A 21,575-nucleotide genomic window follows, 5' to 3' on the forward strand; every position below is an offset into this window, starting at 1 on the left:
CATTCTATATATGAAGGTAATAATTTATTTACATCATTTAGTGCATCTGCCAACCAATGCAATGTTTTTCCTTTAATATTGGTCACTAACATAAGACAAGCCTGCTTTTTATTTTACCTTTATTCATAGTTGCGTCAGATCTTTATGTTAAGGCTGAAAACATTGCAATTATGTTTCTGACCTAGCAGAAGGAAAGCTATTCAACTTTGATGGCATTTTCTCCCTTTCCTTGGTTCAAGAGTTCAGACAAATCTTCCCTGAGAAGGATTAGAAGAAACTTACAGCAAAATTGGTTTCCCACACACAAACTAATAGCCACTCCTGGGAACCAATTTAAACAGAAATTATTCCTGTTTGACGCAGTATTTTGGCTCCATAAGGATCGTTAACAAGCTCACAGCACATACAACTAATTTCATGAAGGTACTGGTTGCTAGGATGCCATTCTACTACCATTTACTTTTCTTGTCATTGTTGATATCAATATGCTTACAGGTAGGAACAAACTTTCCCACTTCCCTCCTTGCTTTGAAAAATTCTTGCTTTTTGATCTCCATAGAATGCAAACTTGTTTTCTTTCTGCTGAAGATTTTTCCTGATGCTTTGGAACAGAATAGCTATTTTCCTGTATTCTGAGAGTTTAGCTAGTATCCCCATGGTTTTAATGCTTTATATTTCCATTTTCCATCAGCTGAAAACAAGATAGTATCAACATTTTGTAGGGCTTACTGTTAACAAAAATAGTTAATAAAATAGCTGTTGAACTACTATTAGCTATTTATCTAATCCCATTCCTGACTGATATTTCAAAAGAATATATAGCTTCTAGGAATTTGCAGCACTCCTTGCAAGTCAGTAATTAAGAACAACAGCTAGGAAAGTGTTCTCATAATAAACCACGTAATTTTACCTCAGACATTTATCTATGAAAGTCTGGGCTGCCATTCTTAAACTATGACTTAATAAATTATTATATTTAAAATCACAGATTGTTCACATTTAAATTAGCTCCCAGAAACAAAGATATAGAGAAAATGCAACCATACTAACTATAACCTAGTTATGTTAACCAATATAAAATTTCTTCTCTGAAAAGATCTACACAAAAAATTTGAAGAATGTCATTTTCAGTTTTTCTTAAGAAACAAAGAAATATTGAAACAAATCCTTGAGAAATATTATAAACAATTTCTGCTGTCATTTCAAAGCTTAGCAAAGTTAACATACAGATTGTTTCAAAACAACTGAAGTACATACTTGAGCAGGCCACCTAATTTGAATCAGTGTATCTTCTTGGTTTTATTACAGATATGTAGTTGATGCAATAACAGATAGGATTTCTAGTCAGATTCAAGACTAACTAGTGATTTGAATCTCAATACCTTCTTCATTGATTGTTATGGAGAAGCAGTCTTACCTTGATTACTATTCTGATTCATTTGTCAAAAAGGGAAGGAAAGTTAGGCAGAAAGAAATTACAGAAACACTAAATTAAATTATATATTAGATTATATACAGCACGACTCCATATCTGAATGATACAAGCCTCATCATTGTACAAAGCCATGTGATCATCAGACATCATGGTAGCTACAATTGTTTGGCAATTAGAAACTGGTATAATTGAAATATTACGGCTATATACACAATATTTAAGCAAGCCAATTTCTTCCTGTGCCTTTACTGCACAGCTGTAAAATCATGCTAGCTATCTTGCAGTTTCCTCTTTCCCTAGGAGATTTACCACATTATCTTAAAAATTATATAATTATTTGGATGGGATTTAATTTTACTAACCTGAGATGCTACATAACAAAAAATTTTGCACTTGCAGCAGCCTTTAAATGAATCCCACCTACTCTGCTAAGCTGAAAGGACCAGGTGTTCCAGAAACAGTTACCACATAGGACATAACACTGGTTTCTTTGAGCCATTAACGCTTCCTACTATGATAAGGTCAACTAGTTCTTTATCAAGAATAGTGACTAGAAGTTAGGTGTCTAAATTTAGGTGTTACTACTTCACCACTGGAGGCACCACTGCGGCTGTCAGAAATGTTCTTTTCCCTTTCCACCTGAAGTTAACAGTCCCATACTTCTGACCACATCTCTTCTATTTGCTTTCCTCCCATTAACATGTCTTGAATTCCTTTCTCTTCACTACATTATTAAGTTTTCAGGCTCTATACCTAACGTGGCATGAGTCTCCTCTTCTCAGCCTGGGTATATATTTCTGCTTCTAATAAACAATCGGGGAGAATGCCAATAGCAGAGATTTGACGAAAGTATAAAATCATAGCAAGTAAAAGATCCTTCTCAGATTTGCTAACAGAAACCAGTAGGTTAGGGTCTTCCTTGTCTAGAGACTGCAACCAGACATTACATGGAATAAAAACTGATGGACTTAACTTTCATGAGTTTGTCTCACTTCTTTTGAACTAGTTAACAGTTTCAGTATCCGAAGTGTCCTACGACAGTTGAGTTATCATAGAATCATAGAATCACAGGTTGGAAAAGACCTCTAAGATCATCAATCCCAACCGTCAACCCAACACCACTATGCCTGGTAAACCATGTCCCAAAATGCCGCATCTACACGTTTTATGAACACCTCCAGGGATGGTGACTCAACCACCTCCCTGGGTAGCCTATTCCAATGCCTGACCACTCTCAGTAAAGAAATTTTTCCTAATCTCCACTCTAAACTTCCCCGACGCAACTTGAGGCCATTGCTTCTTGTTCTATCCCTAATTACCTGGGACAAGAGACCACAACCTCCTTTCAGGTAGTTGTAGAAAGTAATAAGGTCTCCCCTCAGCCTCCTCTTCTCCAGACTTAACAACCCCAGTTCCTTCAGTCGCTCCTTATAAGACTTGTTCTCTAGACCCTTCACCAGCTTCGTTGCCCTTCTCTGGACACGGTCCACCAACTCAATGTCGTTTTTACAGTGAGAGGCACAGTACTCAAGGTGCGGCCTCACCAGTGCCGAGTACAGGGGCACGATCACCTCCCTACTCCTGCTGGCCACACTATTCCTGATACAAGCCAGGATGTCGTTGGCCTTCTTGGCCACCTGGGCACACTGCTGGCTCATGTTCACCCCAAGCTCCTTTTCCGCCAGGCAGCTTTCCAGCCACGCCTCCCCAAGCCTGTAGTGTTGCATGGGGTTGTTGTGACCCAAGTGCAGGACCTGGCACTTGGCCTTGTTGGATCTCACACAGCTGACCTCAGTCCATCGATCCAGTCTGTCCAGATCCCTCTGCAGAGCCTTCCTGCCCTCAAGCAGCTTGGTGTCATCTGCAAACTTACTGAGGGAGCACTCAATTCCTTCATCCAGATCATTGATAAAGATTTTAAACAAGACCGACCCAAAACTGAGCCCTGGGGAACACCACCCATGACCAGCCGCCAGCTGGATTTAACTCCATTCACCACCACTCTCTGGGCTCGGCCATTCAGCCAGTTCTTTATCTAGTGAAGAGTACACCCATCCAAACCATGAGCAGCTACTTTCTCCAGGAGGATACTGTGGGGAACAGTGTCAAAGGCCTTACTAAAGTCCAGGCCGGCAACATCCACAGCCTTTCCCTTGTCCGCTAGGCAGGTCAGCTGGTCACAGAAGGAGATCAGGTTGGTCAAGCAGGACCTGCCTTTCCTGAACCCATGCTGGCTGGGCCTGATCCCCTGGTTTTCCTTCACTTGCCCAGTGAGTGCACTCAGGACGAATCACTCCATACCCTTCCCTGGCACTAAGGCCAAGCTGACAGGCCTGTAGTTCCCAGGATCCTCTTTCCGGCCCATCTTGTAGATAGGTGTTACACTGGTGATCCTCCAGTCGTCTGGGACCTCCCCTGTTAGCCAGGACTGCTGATAGATGGTGGACAGTGTCTTGGCCAGCTGCTCTGCCAGCTCCCTCAGCACTCATGAGTAGATCCCATCTGGCCCCATAAACTTTCGAGTGTCCAGGTGGAGTAGCAGGTCGTTAACTGCTTCCTCTTGGATTATGGGAGGTTTATTCTGCTCTCCATCCCTGTCTTCCAGCACTGTTGGCTGACTACCCCGGGGATAACCAGTCTGACTATTAAAGACTGAGGCGAAGAAGGCATTAAGTACCTCAGCCTTTTCCTCATCCTTGTTGGCAATATCACCCCTTGCATCCAATAAGGTATGGAGACTCTCCTTCACGCTTTTTTAGTTGTTTATGTATTTGTAAAAACATTTTTTGTTGTCCCTTGCAACAGTGGCCAGCCTGAGTTCTAGCTGGACTTTTGCCTTTCAAATACTCTCTGCATGACCTAACAAGACCCTTGTACTCCTCTTGAGTCATCTGCCCTTTCTTCCATAAGTGGTAGACCCTCCTTTTTTTCCCCAAGTCCCAGCAAGTGCTCCCTATTCAGCCATGCCGGTCGTTTTTCCTGCCGGTTCGTCTTGTGGCACATGGGGATAGCCTGCTCCTGTGCCTTTAAGACTTCCTCCTTGAAGAATTTCCAGACTTCCTGGGCCCCTTTGCCCTTCAGGACTCGATCTCCCAGGGGACCCTCTCAACCAGTGTCCTGAACAGGCCAAAGGCTGCCTTCCGAAAGAGTTACGTAAGTTAAACATTGTGTACGGAAAAGTACTTCATTTGGTTCAGTTTGTATATCCTGCCACAGCTGCTTTATTAGCTTTCTGCAAACCATCCATAATCTTAAGTACACGTCATGTCCCTTAACAATCTATTAATTACAGAAAATTATTTTTTTAAGTATCTATTTCCACAAAGAAACTGTTACTTCCTTCTGATCATTCTTATTTCTCTTGGTTTTTCCCCCCTATTCCTATTATCTTGCTTGCTGGAGAACTGCATACAACATTCAAGCTGGGTACACCACAGCTCTTTAGAAAAGTATGCTGAGGTTTCACATTTTGATGTCTATTTCTCCCTAAATAATTTTTATTTTCAAATGATGCTTAGTACTGGATTGACTTTTCATTGAAACCTCCACAAAGATCACTATCCTCTGACATGGGGACATCCATACATCCTCTTTGTGGGTGGTTCCCTGGTGTGAATAAGGAAAGGCTATGGCATGAGCTCACTGTCTCACATTGACAGAATATCCCTTTTCTATCTCTCTGCTAATTATCAAGAAAATTAAGTGAACTGTACATTCTTTCTTCCAGCCGTATGGCTTGCTGTCTTAAACAACGGCCAGTGATTTCAGATATTGAACTGGGTCAGATAGACAGGCTTGGGCATTATTGCATTAGTCTTTTTTTCCTTTAAAAGCAAGGAAAAAATTAAGTTGGTCAGGTAGCATAGCCAAAGTCCTGGTTAAACAATAAAACCAAACACCAAATACAGTAACACTAGCAGGAGTCTCTTGTTCTACAGTAATGAAAAATACGGAAGCCGAGAACATGAAGGAGAAAAAGAATAAGTCATTTAGTTTTGGATGTATTGTTAAAAATCATGAAAACGTGGCAGTAAGAATGGCAGATACATATAATTGAACAGAGGGAAAGCAGAAACACACAGGTAGTACTACGAAAGCAAGAAGCAGAATGCGAGCCTTGAGATCAACCACATGTACAAGATTAGAAAAACAACAGGGTGTTGAAAAACATTGACAGCGAGAGACAAAACACAGCAGAGAGGTTTAAGAGGTGAAAAGACAGACTGCAGAAATAAGAAGATTGTGACCACTGAGATAAAGCATTACAAGATATCAAAGAAGCTGGAGTGCAAATTTTAAGCTCTGAAAGTTCATAAAAAACAGGTCTTGATAATTTGATGAAATCAAATTCAATTAAGTATATCTGGCAAATGCCAGACTACATGAGTCAAGAGGCACTGAAAGGCAACGGAGTCAGTATTCATGTGCAACCTGTTCAAAAGTTTTACCTGCCTTGGTGACACAGACTGAATGGAATTTGGATTGGCAGAAAGAAAATAAAAAAAGAGAGAGCAAGGAAAATAATCATTATGCTACTTTGACAGCATATCCTAGATACAACGATAAGTACAGGAAGAAGTATAGTACAGTGAAGACTTTATCCTTCCCCTGACCATGCCGCATCCAAAAGCATTTGTCATGATATAAGAGCAAGAATAATTACTTAAATTCCGTATTTGTTTTGAAGCTGAGTTGCCTCGCAAAGCCACCAAAGCAACATTCTTTGCAGTATTACTTTTATTTGCAATGATTTTACAGTGAAAAGTAAGTTGCAGCATTTTATATAATTCTAACTACCTGGAGACAAACAGCCGGTAAACTTTGGTTTAAATTTCTTAGCTGAAACCTGTAATCCTGTGCAAACCTCTGACCAACTTCTTAAGCAACATCTTCCTCCAAGAATTGTAGGATTATTGTACTTTAACCAAAAAAATCAGAGAAAATATTTACATTTCCAAAAGTTAGCACATAGATCACATTCTTTATAATTGCATATGCATACAAAAACATTACCTTAAAATATGTACATAACCAATTTGTATACTCATTTGCCCTATTCATACATAATTGGAAAACACATCTGAAAGTTTTACATAAAATATCCTGATTCTTAACTGACTAGGGTATCACATGAAAACCACTCACAGAGCATACTTTCTATTCTTACCTGTTTATTAGCCAGAATGACAGTGCAGTAACGTTTTTCCAGGCTAAAGGGAAGGAAGTGCATATCTAAGCCTGCAGAACTTCTCCCTTCCAAGAACAGTTTTTCCACTGGACTGAAGAACTCATGCAGGAAGTCAGCTGTTAAAATAAGTTTAAGTTGATGTTCAGATACAACAGCATGGGTTGTAAAATAATGTAGCTGCCTGAGTTTAAACAAAAGGATACTGCATACAGCCTCCCGTAGTAATCAGTATTTATAAGGCACACTTGTGTAACTGTGCTGCCGTATTGCACGCTGAATGGATCCGACTACTTTCTCACTGTGTTTTTTTTATCTGCTAAGCATATTTTGATACTGCAGATTACTTTAGAACTAGACTTTCACTCAAGTTTCACTGACTAGCTTTCCAGGAAGTTCAGCAGACTTAAGAATAGAAGTGAAAGTGAAGGCAACAGAAATGAGTGAAGATCATGTAAGAAACCTATGCCAAACTCTGGCCAATTAAATAGAACTGGTTTATCTGTCAAACCCACTAAGAATCAAGCTGAAGAAAGGCATAGCCACCACTCATCTTTTCTTGCCACAGTCCAAGTTTTTTTCCAAACAATAAAAATACGTATTTCCCAATATTCATGCTTTAACCAAAAGTTAAATTTGATACACATTTGAAGTTTCTAAACCCTACACAAATAATGATACAAAAACCCACAAAAAACGATACCAGAAAAACCCAACAGGACTGAAGTCCCATTTTCAGCCTTCGATCAAATAGGGTAAGGCAGCCCTAACAGCAACCAGTTTTTGACTAAATAAGGCACTAACTCCCAAACTTGTCTCCTGTTCAAGTGTTCCTCATTCCAAGTATGTCTAACTGCAGAGCAGACTGAATTATTCTTGTGACAGCCCTCCCTCCTCACTCTCCCGATTCCGTGAACTAAAAACAATCACCAAAGAATTCACATTTAATAATTTTTTTTTTTTTTTTTTTTACAGTTTTCTTCCTTTTCATTGTGGGTTCTCCAAGAGAACAAAATGTTCCTAATTCCTATTCTCTCCACTTAAGACTCTTGACCACTAATAGTATGTGTTCTCTCAGGTCAGAGGGTAAAACACATACGGAAGACTCCTACTTAGGTTTTGTTTGCCGTGTTATTGAGAGAACGAAGGGGAATTATTCTGAAAGAAGCAGTGCATTTCTACAAGAAATTAAAATATAATTTTGTTTCCAAAGACCTGAGATGCCATCAAAAATGTCTCTGTAGCTCCAATGTGATTGAAGCCATAAAAACCTTTGTAAGATATTCACAAATTGGTACAATAGTTGTACCCCACTTCATTACTTAAGGTACATACTTATTGTTTTTATGAACTGTGTATTAGTTGGTTGTTAATCTCATCTCAGAATACAATACAAGATAATCAGTATATCTTGAAGGGCTAGATTACTCAGATTACAAATCTGATTTCCTTATGCCCTCATGGAAGCAGAACAATATTTTCCAAGAGGACAAAATTAATTTCATTCCCGTTAATTTCATTTCCTACAAATTTTGCTCAAGCGGACTTTCAACAGTCTCAGAAAAGGCTGTAGCTCTAGATTCCTATGTTTTAACAGAACGGTTGACCGACATTTCATAGGAAATACGAGGAACAAATGCACAATCCCTGCTGATGAGTATTTTCAAAAATAAATTGGGTAAGCTGCAAAGGCTCCACATCAGATTCCCATGAAGCCAGTCCACAGGAACTTACAATAAGAAAAACAGACTTCTTTTTTTTTTAAATGGTAAAATCATTAGGACTACAGTGTAGCCTTAGAAATCACTTCATTAAATCAAACATATCAGAAGATAAACTCTCCTATAAATAATAGCTACTGAGCATACCCATAAATAATAATTACTTAAGGTACTTTCAATGTCAAAATCTTGCTTATGTAGATAGTCTAATTTCTACTGTAGTGGCACAAGAAGTATTATACAGCGGTACTCACAGCAATTTAGTTTGTTCTCTTCATTTGGATCTTCAGGCAGTGCATCATTTGTAAAATTTAACATGTTATTTTCAGAACTAAAAGGAAAAATAAAAATGAAAGCAATAATCTAAAGCTGGACATTATTAAAAGACAGCTTCATTCAATTTTTTATGAATAAATACTGGTAAAGCAAATGTTTTCAGGAAAACAAAAACCCAAAAGCAAACCACATTTTGGAACCATCTACCTATCAATAATGTCAAATATCACCTCTTCCGCTTAAGTTAGTAGTCCAATTTACAACAGAGACAGAACATGCTCCCTTCAGTTAACCAGTGCAATATCTCTGCAGCACTCCTATAAGAAAAATTCCATGTTAAAAAAAAATACAGTTATATTTTGCCAGTCAAAAGTACTCCTGCCCAATAACACTTTTGGAGGAGTTCAGCCTCAGTTCTTCTCTTTATCATTTCAATATCCTGTGGGAGTAGGCAAAGAATTGTTCCCTGGTACATCATGAAGTGGCAAGGCCTTGCATTCCTCTGATCTTCTCAGTTATTTTCCATTCAGTCTTTCCAATTTTCCCCCCAAAAACTACTCTATAGAAATACACCTAAACATCTGCAAACCAAACTCAGTTTAGACACATTGTGCTCACTTTAGGACTTGCATTCATAGACCTTGTGGACACGTCTTTAGGCTGTTGCTTCTTACAGAAACTGGTTTGCAAAAGTAACAGTCTTCCTTTGCCCCTTATCAGAACACACTTCAGAGACTAGATCTCCTCTTACCTAAATTTTTTTTAAGCCCAAATTTTTTTTTTCTAGCCCTCTCCACCTTCTTTCTAGCTCAACAGTCTCCTCTTTTTAAAGACTAGAGAAGCATTCTGTTTTATTCATGTTAACTTCATTACCTTATCCAAGTACCATCCTGAGAGCTAACTGAATCTATTCCCTTTTATCTGCCTACCTAGGGGTCAAAGTACCTCAACGCAACATCAACTTTCAGAAACAATAAAAATAAGACATTTAAAGTTAGAATTTTTTTAAACATTAACTGTAATTCCAGGCTATATACTTGTATGTTCTAAAATACTAGATTTTTTGTGTGTGTGTGATGCACACTTATAGGCAAACATTTTACATCTATTAGCTTAATCAGAAAACATACCAGCAGGTCATATATGAATAAATGAAAACTATCTAGTAAATGAACATTCTAGTCTATGGCTTTGGCTCACTGGAAACCTTGGATATACCACTAGTCACTATTCCAAAGTTAGAATTCATGGTACAAACTCTACTCAATTTAAGCTCTGTTTCCGACACTATCAGGAAAGGAACTCTGTCCAGTGAAGGGGAAATTCAAATTTTAACTGCTCAGCAATGGTAACTCAGAACCAAGGAACAATCTAGCATGGAGGACAAGAAGGCCCAGCTGGCTGAAAGCAGGAATGCCAAAGGCAGAACGATGCCCTGTGAGGTGGTGAAGTTTCCCTTGCTGAAGAGATAAGAAACGACAGAGCATCATCATGTAGCAAACAGTCATGGAATGCAAGTGCTCAGGAGTCACTTTTGGTAAATAGACCTGGTGCTGGGGGATGAACCAAACACCCAGTTAAGGCGTCTGATGCCATTACTCACAGGCCTGGTGTTGGTGCAAGCATCTACAAGGAGTCAGCTCACGTTGCATATTTGCGGACTCCTTGTAGAACTGCTTATGGTGGCAGGTCTCTGCTCAATGCATTTGCTTATTAAATATCTTTATATTTAAGCACAAACGTGTGTTTGACTCAAGGGGTGCAATGACAATTCTCCAACACCAGTTCAACAAATGTCAAATAAAGCTAACAAATCCCTTTTTTGTTTCTTTGCTTAGGCCAGGAGAAATACAAGAAACTCAACTTCTGTGCAGAGCTCCACTGATTTCAGCAGAAGTCTGTCTTTAAGCAGGGGCGACACTACCAAATCCTAAAGAAGGTTCAGGCCTTAATTGCTTTCATTTCCTGAAATACAACATTGTTGAAGTGTTATCTCCTTCCCATTTTTCCAATTAAAATGTTACTGGTTCTATTTCTGCTGTTGTTGTTAATTGTTCAGTGCAACTGCAATTTTCTGGCCTCAGAGACATTAATATTTCATGACACAAATTTGAAAATTTTACCTGTGTGGAATATTACTTTAAATGTACTCTATTGTGGCTGTAATTAATTATCTCTATTTTCCCTTCTTTGTCCACTTAATAAATTGTGTTTTTACAAAAAATGATGACGTATACATTGGACATTATAGTGGGTTGTTTTGGCATCCTCTTCCCTGCTATTCACATTTATAACTCACAAGGGAAAGAGAAATGTTTTAATCTATAATTTATTATAAATATATAACAAATTCAAAGACAGCTTCCTGATGTTTTCCTTATAATTTTTAAACAAAAATCCAATTTTGTATATTCAAGCTTATAAAAAACATGCAAGTTTGTATTTATTTATTTAAAATTTTTACATCAGACAGCCACATTGTAATAGTAAAAAACACATCACAACACATCTTAATATAAAACTGGAGTGACTTTATATAATGTTATCTAACGTAACCAAATCCTAGGACAGCAATATTTTTAAGAAATTTAATAGGAAATCTGCTACTTTTGTTATTTGAGGCAAGATATTCTTTTTTTTAACAAATGAAACCAGTAAAGCTAAATAAAAGATGGATTTTACACCAACCCTAATAAAAGTTAATAGTGATCGAAACTCAATCCAGTAAGTGCAAGATCCAGATTTAAGTCATCAGAAAAAAAAAATCCCATTGGAATCCCACAAATCTGTATATCAGATATTCATGAACTGCAACAAATCAATAGTACAGAAATCATTTAAAACTTGTGAGCATGATTTTTTCTTAGAGGAAACAGAGCACAATTATTTAAGAAAAAGTGCAACACAGACAGTGGAACATTGGCATATTCCATGGCTAAAAGCAGTGGGCTGATGTTGCCACTATCTCTACCTGGTGTAAACCACTTCTCTTGCTTACAGTGCTGATTTCCAAACAGACTGAATTTGACATCTTACATTTGCCATTCTCAAAAACTTTGTCTTTTGAATATTGGAGTGGAAATTAACTATCTAAAATAGGTTTTCTCTAAAATAATCCTTAAAATTTTTTTCTTTTTCTCTTCACAAGTATCATTATACAAGAAAAAAACACTTGAAATTTTCTTTTCTACACACGGTTTGCAACATTTCTGCTCACAGAATAAATATATGCTTGGACACAATTTTCCATGATTTTCTGTACAAAGACTAATTTTACTCTTGAGTCTATGAGTAAGTATTGGGAATTCATACCACACAGTGAGGAATTAGGGATGTAAAATCCTCATGTAAATATGTAGTTCATGATCTTACTAGGAGGCATCAAATCTCATAAGAGAAGCTCTTCAAGCAAGTGCTACTAAAAATAATTCTCTTCTTGTTTCAGTTAATTTAGTTCACATGCAAGGTTAATTTCCACAAGGATACAGCCCTGAAAAGGGGGGATGAGAAAGTCCAGGAACAACAAAGCTTGTCCCTTCGTACCTCTTTTACACCAAGGCTACAGAAATGTTCTATATTCACTAACAGTGCAGTTAATCATTTTCAAGGAACCTAATGCAATCATGGGTTTGTCTGAGAAATGAGTAAAGGGGATGAACCTTAACCTAAACACCTTAAGTCTGTTCACGACAATATTGCTTTTCAAGTGTATTTGAAAAGAACTTGAAAAAACAACTTAAAACAAAATCTGTGCTTATTCTCATTCTCCCAAAGCAAACTGTGCTTCTTACCATCATATTTCCTTGATACTACTTTATAGTTTTTTCTATCCTTCTTCACAAATAGTTTCTACCAGTGTTGACAGGAGTTAAGAATGTGGAGTTACATTTATAGAAGGAGAGTTTTGTTTAATTTACAACAAGCACAGAGCTCACAGATGCTGAAAACTATAACTGTAATGTATCTCAAAAAAATAGTGCAAGTAGAGTTTCATCTCTAGACTCAGGTCTAATATTATCCACACATAAAAATCATTCTCCCCCAGCAGTAAAATTTGATGAACCAGCTTATAGCAAACAATTATTACGTATTGTATTTGATAGCTATTGGGTCTCTCTTAAAATAAATAGTTAATCTTGCTGGGCTAAGAAAAAATCACATCCTTAAATAAATGGACTTGTAAAATTCCCAGAATATGTTACCCTGGAGATTCATTTTAATACCTATACTTAAAGGCCATTTTTCAGAAGGAAAATGATCTCTGAGGTATGTGAGTACAGCATACTATTTATTCTGTACTTACAAATAAGTATCTCACATAAAAATACAAAAATGGAAATTTTATAGAAAATGTCATCTCTTTCAATGCTTTATCTTTTAATCAGAATGCCAAGTCATGATTGCAAAAACAGAAACTACAGCAAAAGAATCACTGTAAAAATTACAAATTGCTCAAAAGTTGCATGAAAAAAATTTTAACATAATAAGCATATTACATGGAAATACATTACAAATTGAGAATGTACAGAATACAACATATTTCTTCACTGGGGTGAACTGTACATTGAACAAGTCCTATTTTCATAGTTGAATGACAGAGAAACTCATTGCATTGGTTTGACATGCTGTTATATGTCTCTCTCTGTAAATTTATTCTCATCCCAATGAACAAAGCACCTGCAGATAAGCAAAGGGAAAGGGAAAAAAAAACTGTGTTGTGAAGACACGTACACTGTGTCTCATTCTTCTATAACAAAAAGAAAAAGCATCTCACAACAATAAAAAGAAAAGGAATACAATTAAGATCAGGAAGGTATAAGAAGCACGGTTATACGCTTAGTCTGGTTCAGTACATCCCCTTTCAATGCACAGAGAAATAAGGAAATGGATTAGGCAGAATAGCTTCCGGCTGCCATAAAATAAGTCTACATAGACAATTTATGTCACCTGGGTCAGGGCGTTCCCCGGTATCAATACAGGCTGGGGGATGAATGGCTTGAGAGCAGCCCTGCCAAGAAGAACTTGGGGATACTGGTGGATGAAAAATTAGGTATGAGCCAGCAATGTGCGCTTGCAGCGCGGAAGGCCAACCATAACCTGGGCTGCATCAAAAGCAGCGTGGCCAGCAGCGCAACGAAGGTGATTCTGCTCCTATACTCCGCTCTGGGGAGACCCCACCTGGAGTCCTGCATCCAGCTCTGGGGTCCCTAGCACAGGAGTGACATGGACCTGTTGGAGCAGGTCCAGAGGAGGGCCACAAAGGTGACCAGAGAGCTGGAGTACCTCTCCAATGAGGAAAGACTGAGAGAGTTTGAGTCATTCAGCCTAGAGAAGAGAAGGGTCTGGGGAGACTTTATAGCAGTCTTCCAATACTTAAAGGAGGCCTACAAGAAACATGGAGAGGGACTTTTTACAAGGGCGTGTCATGACAGGACAAGAGGTAATGGCTTTAAATTGAAAGAGGGTAGTTTTGGATTAGATATAAGGAAGAAATTCTGTGCTATGAGGGTGGTGAGGCACTGGAGCAGGTTGCCGAGGGAAGCTGTGGATGCCCCCTCCCTGGACGTGTTCAAGGCCAGGCTGGATGGGGATTTGAGCAACCTGATCGAGTGGAACATGTTCCTGCCCATGGCAGGGGGGTTGAAACTAAGTGATCTTTAAAGGTTTCTTCCAATCCAAACAATTATATGATTCTACGGTATTAAGCCCACCGTAGCTTCCTGTCATGCCTTACGCACCAATCGTTCTTCTCCATATTAACACACATGAACACTGTATGAAAAATATCACTGCTGAAGAACCCAAGACAAGCTCCAGCATCAAGGTTCTGCATGTGCTGTGTAGACACAATGGCAAAGGACCAGCAGTGTGCTTGTGAGATTAAGCACATTATATCATACTGTGGATCAGGCTTCTAAGTCTGATAGCTCAAGGTATTAGAAGTGACTCAGTTTAACAGGGGGAATAGTGATGAAGTAACTTCACAGACTGCCTCTCACTTGTATTGGTTTTTTTGCAAACACACCTTGTCCCTTCTGAAGCCAGGTTATTTTACCACGCATTAAATGAACAAAAAGTTCTGCAAGAGTAAGTTACAGGTGAGGGTTGGTTTAGGAGGCACCTCCCCATCGCTTAGTACAAAGACCTGGTTGAGACAGAGAAAATGTCAGGTGTGAATACTTCCAACTCATTCTTGCCATGGTTTAGTTTAACTGGTTCAAACTTGTACTACAAATTACTTACATACCTGTGCGCCAGTAAGGGACAGTTTAGTAGCTATCACCTCTGAGTTGCCAGTTACCTCTTCCTACATAGCACCACAGACTGGGTTTTCCATGTTATCAGGTATGTCAAAAATCAAGATCAAAAGCAAAATCATCCACGCAGTCAACATAGATAGTATGCATACATCATCATGTCATCATAGCTATACATGCGCAATGGCGTGCCTTTACCCTTCAGTTCAGGGTCCAAACAAGCCAATAACTCCATTTTCCATCTATCAGTTTCTCAGAAAAGGAAAATTACTTTGCTTTCTGTATTTGGAGCAGAACTTACTAGATCATCTATTTAGTCCCTTCTAGTTCCAGATTTTCGATATTACTGCAGCAAAAAGAAAACTAAAAAGTGCCAGGCACAATGGGGAAAGCTTAAATCCACATAGCAGCAACTTCATCAATGAACTTTAGAAGACAGAAGCAAGCAAACGTTTTATCAGAGAGAGAAAGGACACAAGAAATTGCTTACTAACGCACTGAAAATACTGAAACATTGGAAGACAAAGCTCACATCTAAGATATTTGCCAGTTACCACACTCCATGGGATAGTTTGTGATCTCAGAACAAAGACTAGGATAGAAACTAAAACAGGAGCTGCTCAAAAGAGGTAGTATGGCTTACATAAACATAGATCAATTTCTAATATAACAAATATTAATCAGAATTTTGATGACTCCTGATAGTATATTTCCAAACAACAGTTTCTGAAACAATAGGTATTATTGCTGTATCTCATAACCTATATTACACAGAGACATAATGGAACCTTTTAGATCTAAATTTTTTCTTTACGCTATTAGTAAGTAAATGCAGGTATTCTGTTTAACATAACTCTTTCTTTGACACATGAAACCGCTTAGAACGAAAAGCATACGAACAAAATTCAGAAAATTAAAAATATTTGGAATTCCTGATATTATCTCTGGTTAAAAATAAAGTAAATAACATTAAGAAGCTATAAGGAATATTCTGCAGAGCTTAACTTGAAATTCCTTAATTAATGGTTCCTTTTTGTTTTATAATGTCTTTCTTGATGTAAAAATATTTATCCACATTCACAGCTTTTTTTTCAAATCAGTCTGTACAATCACGAGCCATCCTTATGACTCATGGACACTGCAATGCATACTCTAAACTGCTTAGTCATGGTCTTAGAATAGGACTATTAGTGATTCATTAGTATACATTTATCACTTCCTAGATTTACTAAAGGAAATCTATGATGGAAAAGTTAGCTATTAAATGTAACCTTGAACTTCTACCTTCATTCAACACTCATCTTTTCAATGGACATCAGTCAAAATACCAACATGCTTGAAAACTACTTATGAGTAGTTTTATATTAGAATTCCTGGGCCATGTGGTGTGCATCTCTCCACCTGCTTCTCCTTCTCCCAGAGGGAGCAGACCACGCTGGCACACAGATGTAGGCCAAGGATAATAACTGAAGTGTCAAGGGCTTGGAAAAGCATAGAAAAGTGCATAACTTGAAAAAGTCCAGGCACATGTATCACAGTATACTTAAAAGAAAAACTATGCCAACTGGATGAAAGGAAAAACACTATTCTTCTCATCAAACATCATTCAGCTCCCCATGGACAAAGTGGTCTGGCCTGCAACACTGAATGACACTCAGCCTCAGACCTGGGCTACTGTTAGATTTTTTAGCTTAGACAGCACTGTGTCACAGTAAGGACATAGTTTGTCTGGGCTCTAGCTTCAGATTGGGATATCTTTCCACACACTACAATGAGCACGTGCCACGATGACTAAAGGGTTGGTCTCCTCTTTGGTTTGAATGACACCATTTTGGGTGGCTGTGATACTGCAGGAGGGGAAAGGTGGTAGGTAAGAGGGCACCTGCCAGGTGAGCTCGTTACAGTGAGGTTTAAATTGATGTGCCTGAAATATCTGGGGGCATAGTATGAGGACACAGACTGAGGAGACCCACTTGGGCCTGCATGGATAATTCAGTTATTAGGATCAAAGCATTCAAATGACATCAGTCATGTAGATGCAATTACTTAGTGTATAAGCACTGATTTTAGGGTAGTTTTATGCTTACAGAGCACTTAGCACAATGGGCCCCGTTTTGTAGGCATTTTTGGATTCATCAAAAGAATAAAAAAGTTTGCAGGTACAACCTTCTTACTAATCAGTTATCAATAGCACACATACTAATTTTTTTAACACAACTTCAGAAGTTTGTTGTGTCCCATTCAAGAAAAAAATCTTCTTAAAAAGAGCACCTAAGTGGCTTATATTATTACTGGTAACTGAAACATCTCTAATTGTAGTGAATCAATACTGGAAATTTCTGAAGACTTAAAATGCTCTCAAATCAATTTCTGTAAGAGCGAGGTCTGGATGTATGACTAAAATTACACTTTTTAGACTGAGGAATAAATTAAGCTGAAATATGCAGGATGATGAAAAATCTATTTCGACAGCTTCTGATGCCTCTAAGTTCAATATACTAGTTAAATCTGTAGACATCGATGGAGTTACCAGAGTGGTGCTATTATTTTTTCTTTCTTTGTAAGAGGTCTTGGACAGTAGTTCTAGAAAATCACTGTTCTGCCCTAAGAGAACATTTAGAGTTATACAGCTTCCAGTTTATTTCTTCTCTTGTTTAAATTGAAGATGGAGCCCTTTACTCTGGCATATGCTAATAGCATTTGAGTTCTAAATGTTATCTATCTCACCCATAAGAATTGATAGCATAGGAGACAGGAACATTGATTCTTTATTACACCACATATTTAATTACATACAGAAAAGACCAAATGTCTTTTTGGCAAAAAATACGAACAGAAGTAACATCCAATCAAAGCTATCCAACATCTGTTTAGTAGGCTGAGTTTGGAGATCTTATCAGAGCAACTGGTAGTTATGACCAGACTTTTTTTTCTAGCATGCATTACATGAGATAGGTATGGCTATTTCCCGTTGGATACAGGCCTTTCTAAACATATCTGCAGGTTTTGTATGAAAATCATTGTGCTGATGATGGCTGCACATTTCAGAACTAACAACCATTAATTACCGGAGGTTCACCTATTGTAGCATATCTGCTAAGTGTAGCTTAGCTGTAAGTGCACATAGTGCTCAGGACACTGACAATCAGCGCAGCCCACAGAACACAAATGAGGGACAGAATGGCATTGAATGCGTCCAGCTAGTGTCTATGTGATAGTGTTCTGGTGGCTGCAGTATTCTTTCTTGACAGTATTTCTGGGTTGGAGTATTTTTCACACGTCTTGTGAGAGGACAGAGGACTGCTGATGGTGTGTTTTCAAAGCTAGAGCCTGCCTCTATGAGAAGAAACCTGATCAGTTACACTTTGGCTATCTTTTCTGTAAGCTGACTTCTCACTTCTGTTGGGGTTGTTTTTTAGCTACTATACTATTCTAAGTGATGATTATAAATACTCTTGTATGGATAAATAATTATAAAACATAGTTAAAGTGACAGAAGACTGGAGATACTGTTCTCTATAAATAAATTGCCCAATATTTGAATGCAAAATCTATCATCAAAAAGACTTAGAATTAGCACTTTCAGTCTATGACTGAAAAATAGAGTTATTAAACAGTCAATTATTAAAATAGCAGTGCAATTCTTAGTAACTGGCAACTTCCAAACATTATTTTAGATATTTGTGGTAGCTCTTTCTCTATGCTGGGCCACTTCTACAGAGTGCCACAAATTTTTTTTCCTCAAACCTTTTTAATTCTCTCTTTCTTCTTTAACCTTGACTATCAGTGACTCTGATTTACATCTCACCTCTTCAATGCTCACAAAGATTTCTGCCTGTTCATCTAAGCTTCTTGGTATTTATCTCACTGACTAACAATTAAAGACAGTGAAGGCAGAAATACTTTCTTTTGGACTATAAGTCTTTAGCACAGATTTTTCTTTCTATCTCTCCTTGACTCCCATTCCCATTGCTCTCTTTTTTATTTTTTGCATTTTATTATCTTTACCATGTTTACTTTGAACTCTCCTTCTGATTCCAGATTTCCTATGTTAGATAATCTGTCCATGGTTAGCTAAGCAATAATGTCTAGACACAAAATTATACTAACTTGTATCAATATATAAAACCCCCTTATTCTGTTCTGTCATCTCCAGGAGTCTACTGAACCTGCAACATTTTACACTTCAGCACAATTAGAATTATACAGATAGACTATTTATAAATAACGACTTGGCCTTACAGCTGCAACTTCAATTATCTCTACCGTCTTCATTGCAAGAATCATAACTAATCTTGTTGCAGTGAACTGGAACTAGTTTTCAGCATTTCAGTCACCGAAGTCACCATGGCTGTCCCTATCCCAGCATCAATAGTTCACCTTTCAATCCTGGTTTCTCAAATACTTTTTTCCAAACGGCACATTACACACATTTTTCTTTTATACAATATCTACATTTTCTCCACTGTTTGAGTGCATGATCTGTAAAGTATTTATAAAATTTTACATAATTCTACAATATTTCCATGTTCCAATCTATAATTCTTTACAATGGGTATGTACACAGCTATACACAAAGTTATAATACTAATAGAATTATATAATCCAACATATTACAATCAGTAATTGCCATTTAGAACTTACCTGAACGTTTGCTCTTGCTTTACTTGTCTGGCTTGATATACTTGCTCTGGATGCATTAAGTAACTTGTGGACTCCAGCAAAATGACCCTGGAGTATGTCAAGTACACATAATTACCTCATTTTCAACTTCCAGAATAAAGACAAAACTCAGTTTATTCTAACCTTTAAATGAAGCTTTGTTAAAGAATCTTATTATTTTCAATTGGAAATACCTTAAAAGTACTGTAAAATTTTTTTAAACAGATTTTTTAATTATTTATTTAATAATTTATTAATTGTTCTTCATTTAATAACTTAAAATATTTTGCACAATTTAAGTCAAATAATTTTTAAAGCTCATGTAAGCATGCAAAATCCTGAGACACTTGTTCACGGGTTATTGGGAAATATTTTAAACTACTACTTCATCAATAACATAGGTTGATTTATAAACATAGATATGGCCCACAGCCTTATCATGACATGCAGACCAATCTCCAGCTTTCTTTTAAAAAATTTTTTTAAAAACAGAAAAATTAAAAACCAGAAAAATAATGGCCACTTCAATATGAAGACCAATTATATACACATTTTAATTGGAAGTAACTTTCTAAAATATAATTTATACTATGATTTGTACTAAATTAAATTATTTATAATCAATTCATTTACATTTGAAGAAAAAAGCTAACTTCATTTTATTTTGCTTTTGTAAATAATGAAGCTATTAAGATAAATTGTGATTTCCCTGACAAACCACAAGCAACTGCTTCTCCTTAGTTTTTCCTAGAAGATTCTGATCCTCTTTTCTTTTACACACATTAAATCGTGCACTCGTTATTTCCATTCTGAATATTGGATAATCCATTGACCTAATGTTAGCCATTAGTCAAGAATTAGTTTTGGTATCGCAGTAGAATTTCTGTTACATGGCACAGGCACACAGATTTCATTAATTTTAAACCAGATTTCTGCATTTTTTCTGCACTCACAGACAGTAAAAACAGAAGATTATAGAGTACATCATGAGAATACAAAAGCCAATGTCAACTAGCTTTGCACTAGCCATGGACTGGAATTCAAACTTTTCAACAGAGTTATGATCATTTACATCAGCAGTAGCTGATTCTCTGTCCAAGCGTTTAATCTGTCATTTAAGAAAATAATAATAACGGCCATTACTTACTATAGTATCTTTTATTACAGAAATACTTTTCTATTCTTGGGAGAGATATAGCTGCAGTACTTCACATAGAAATGCAATGGATAATTTTAAAAGTATTCAACTAATTCTTCTTAATGAAGTATCAAAGTTTAGTAGTTTTTAAAATTTATATCTATACATAAATATTAAAATCTAGGAACTATAAAAACAGAAAACATTATTTAGTTGACAGGATGGGTAACCTCTAACAAACAGCCAAATGCTATGCAAGGACTAGTTTAAGGTGCTACATTATACATCTAGTTTTAAGATTTTCAGCCCAATTTTCTGTAAAAGAGCTACTTCCTTGGTATCACAAGTGCATTTCCTGGTGTTATTTGCAACTTAGCAATACACCCACAATGAAACACTAGATGGTTCAAAACACTGGAAACATGATGCAGAGAATCTTTTATTTTGGATTATTGGTTCAAATGATGCCCAAATTGATAATTAGTTCAAGTAGTTGTCAAGTAGCTTTTGAATTATATGCCTAAAACTAAAATACTTCATCACCTTTAATCCATTCTTTCCAAAAGTATTATCCACATCATAGAACAGATTACGGGCAGCCTCTCTGACCACCTCAAGGACTTTAAAAAAGACAGAAGCTAAACAAACTCGTATGACTCGTACGTAGGAGGCTTATGCCAGAGCACTTTGCTGGAGCAGTGAAAATAGTCCTATTACAGATGTCTATATCAAACCCATTCTGTGGATGAAATAGAAATTTAGTTTTCAGCCTTTGCCACATGCATATTAAACAGATCAGTAAAACATGCTAAAATTCTTATGGAAAAAGGTTCTTGTAAATAAACGAATTACATGAACCAATGCTTAGCTGTTTAGACTGAAGACAAAATATGGAGTCAGG

At 37.1% G+C, this 21,575-nt stretch overlaps 1 protein-coding gene across 1 annotated transcript in view; it reads right to left on the reverse strand.

Annotated features, from left to right (window-relative positions):
• CFAP47 (cilia and flagella associated protein 47) overlaps positions 1-21,575 on the reverse strand; it is a 359,445-nt gene that overhangs the window by 212,180 nt on the left and 125,690 nt on the right. The window contains exons 40-42 of the mRNA XM_075430383.1: positions 19,519-19,605; positions 8,584-8,672; positions 6,603-6,739 (exon numbers count right to left, since the gene is read on the reverse strand). Coding sequence (XP_075286498.1) covers positions 6,603-6,739; positions 8,584-8,672; positions 19,519-19,605 — 313 coding nt within the window. The remainder of the gene's footprint in view (positions 1-6,602; positions 6,740-8,583; positions 8,673-19,518; positions 19,606-21,575) is intronic.

The sequence above is a fragment of the Opisthocomus hoazin genome, chromosome 1 (genome assembly GCF_030867145.1).
Source record: "Opisthocomus hoazin isolate bOpiHoa1 chromosome 1, bOpiHoa1.hap1, whole genome shotgun sequence".
NCBI classification, from domain to species: Eukaryota; Metazoa; Chordata; class Aves; order Opisthocomiformes; family Opisthocomidae; genus Opisthocomus; species Opisthocomus hoazin.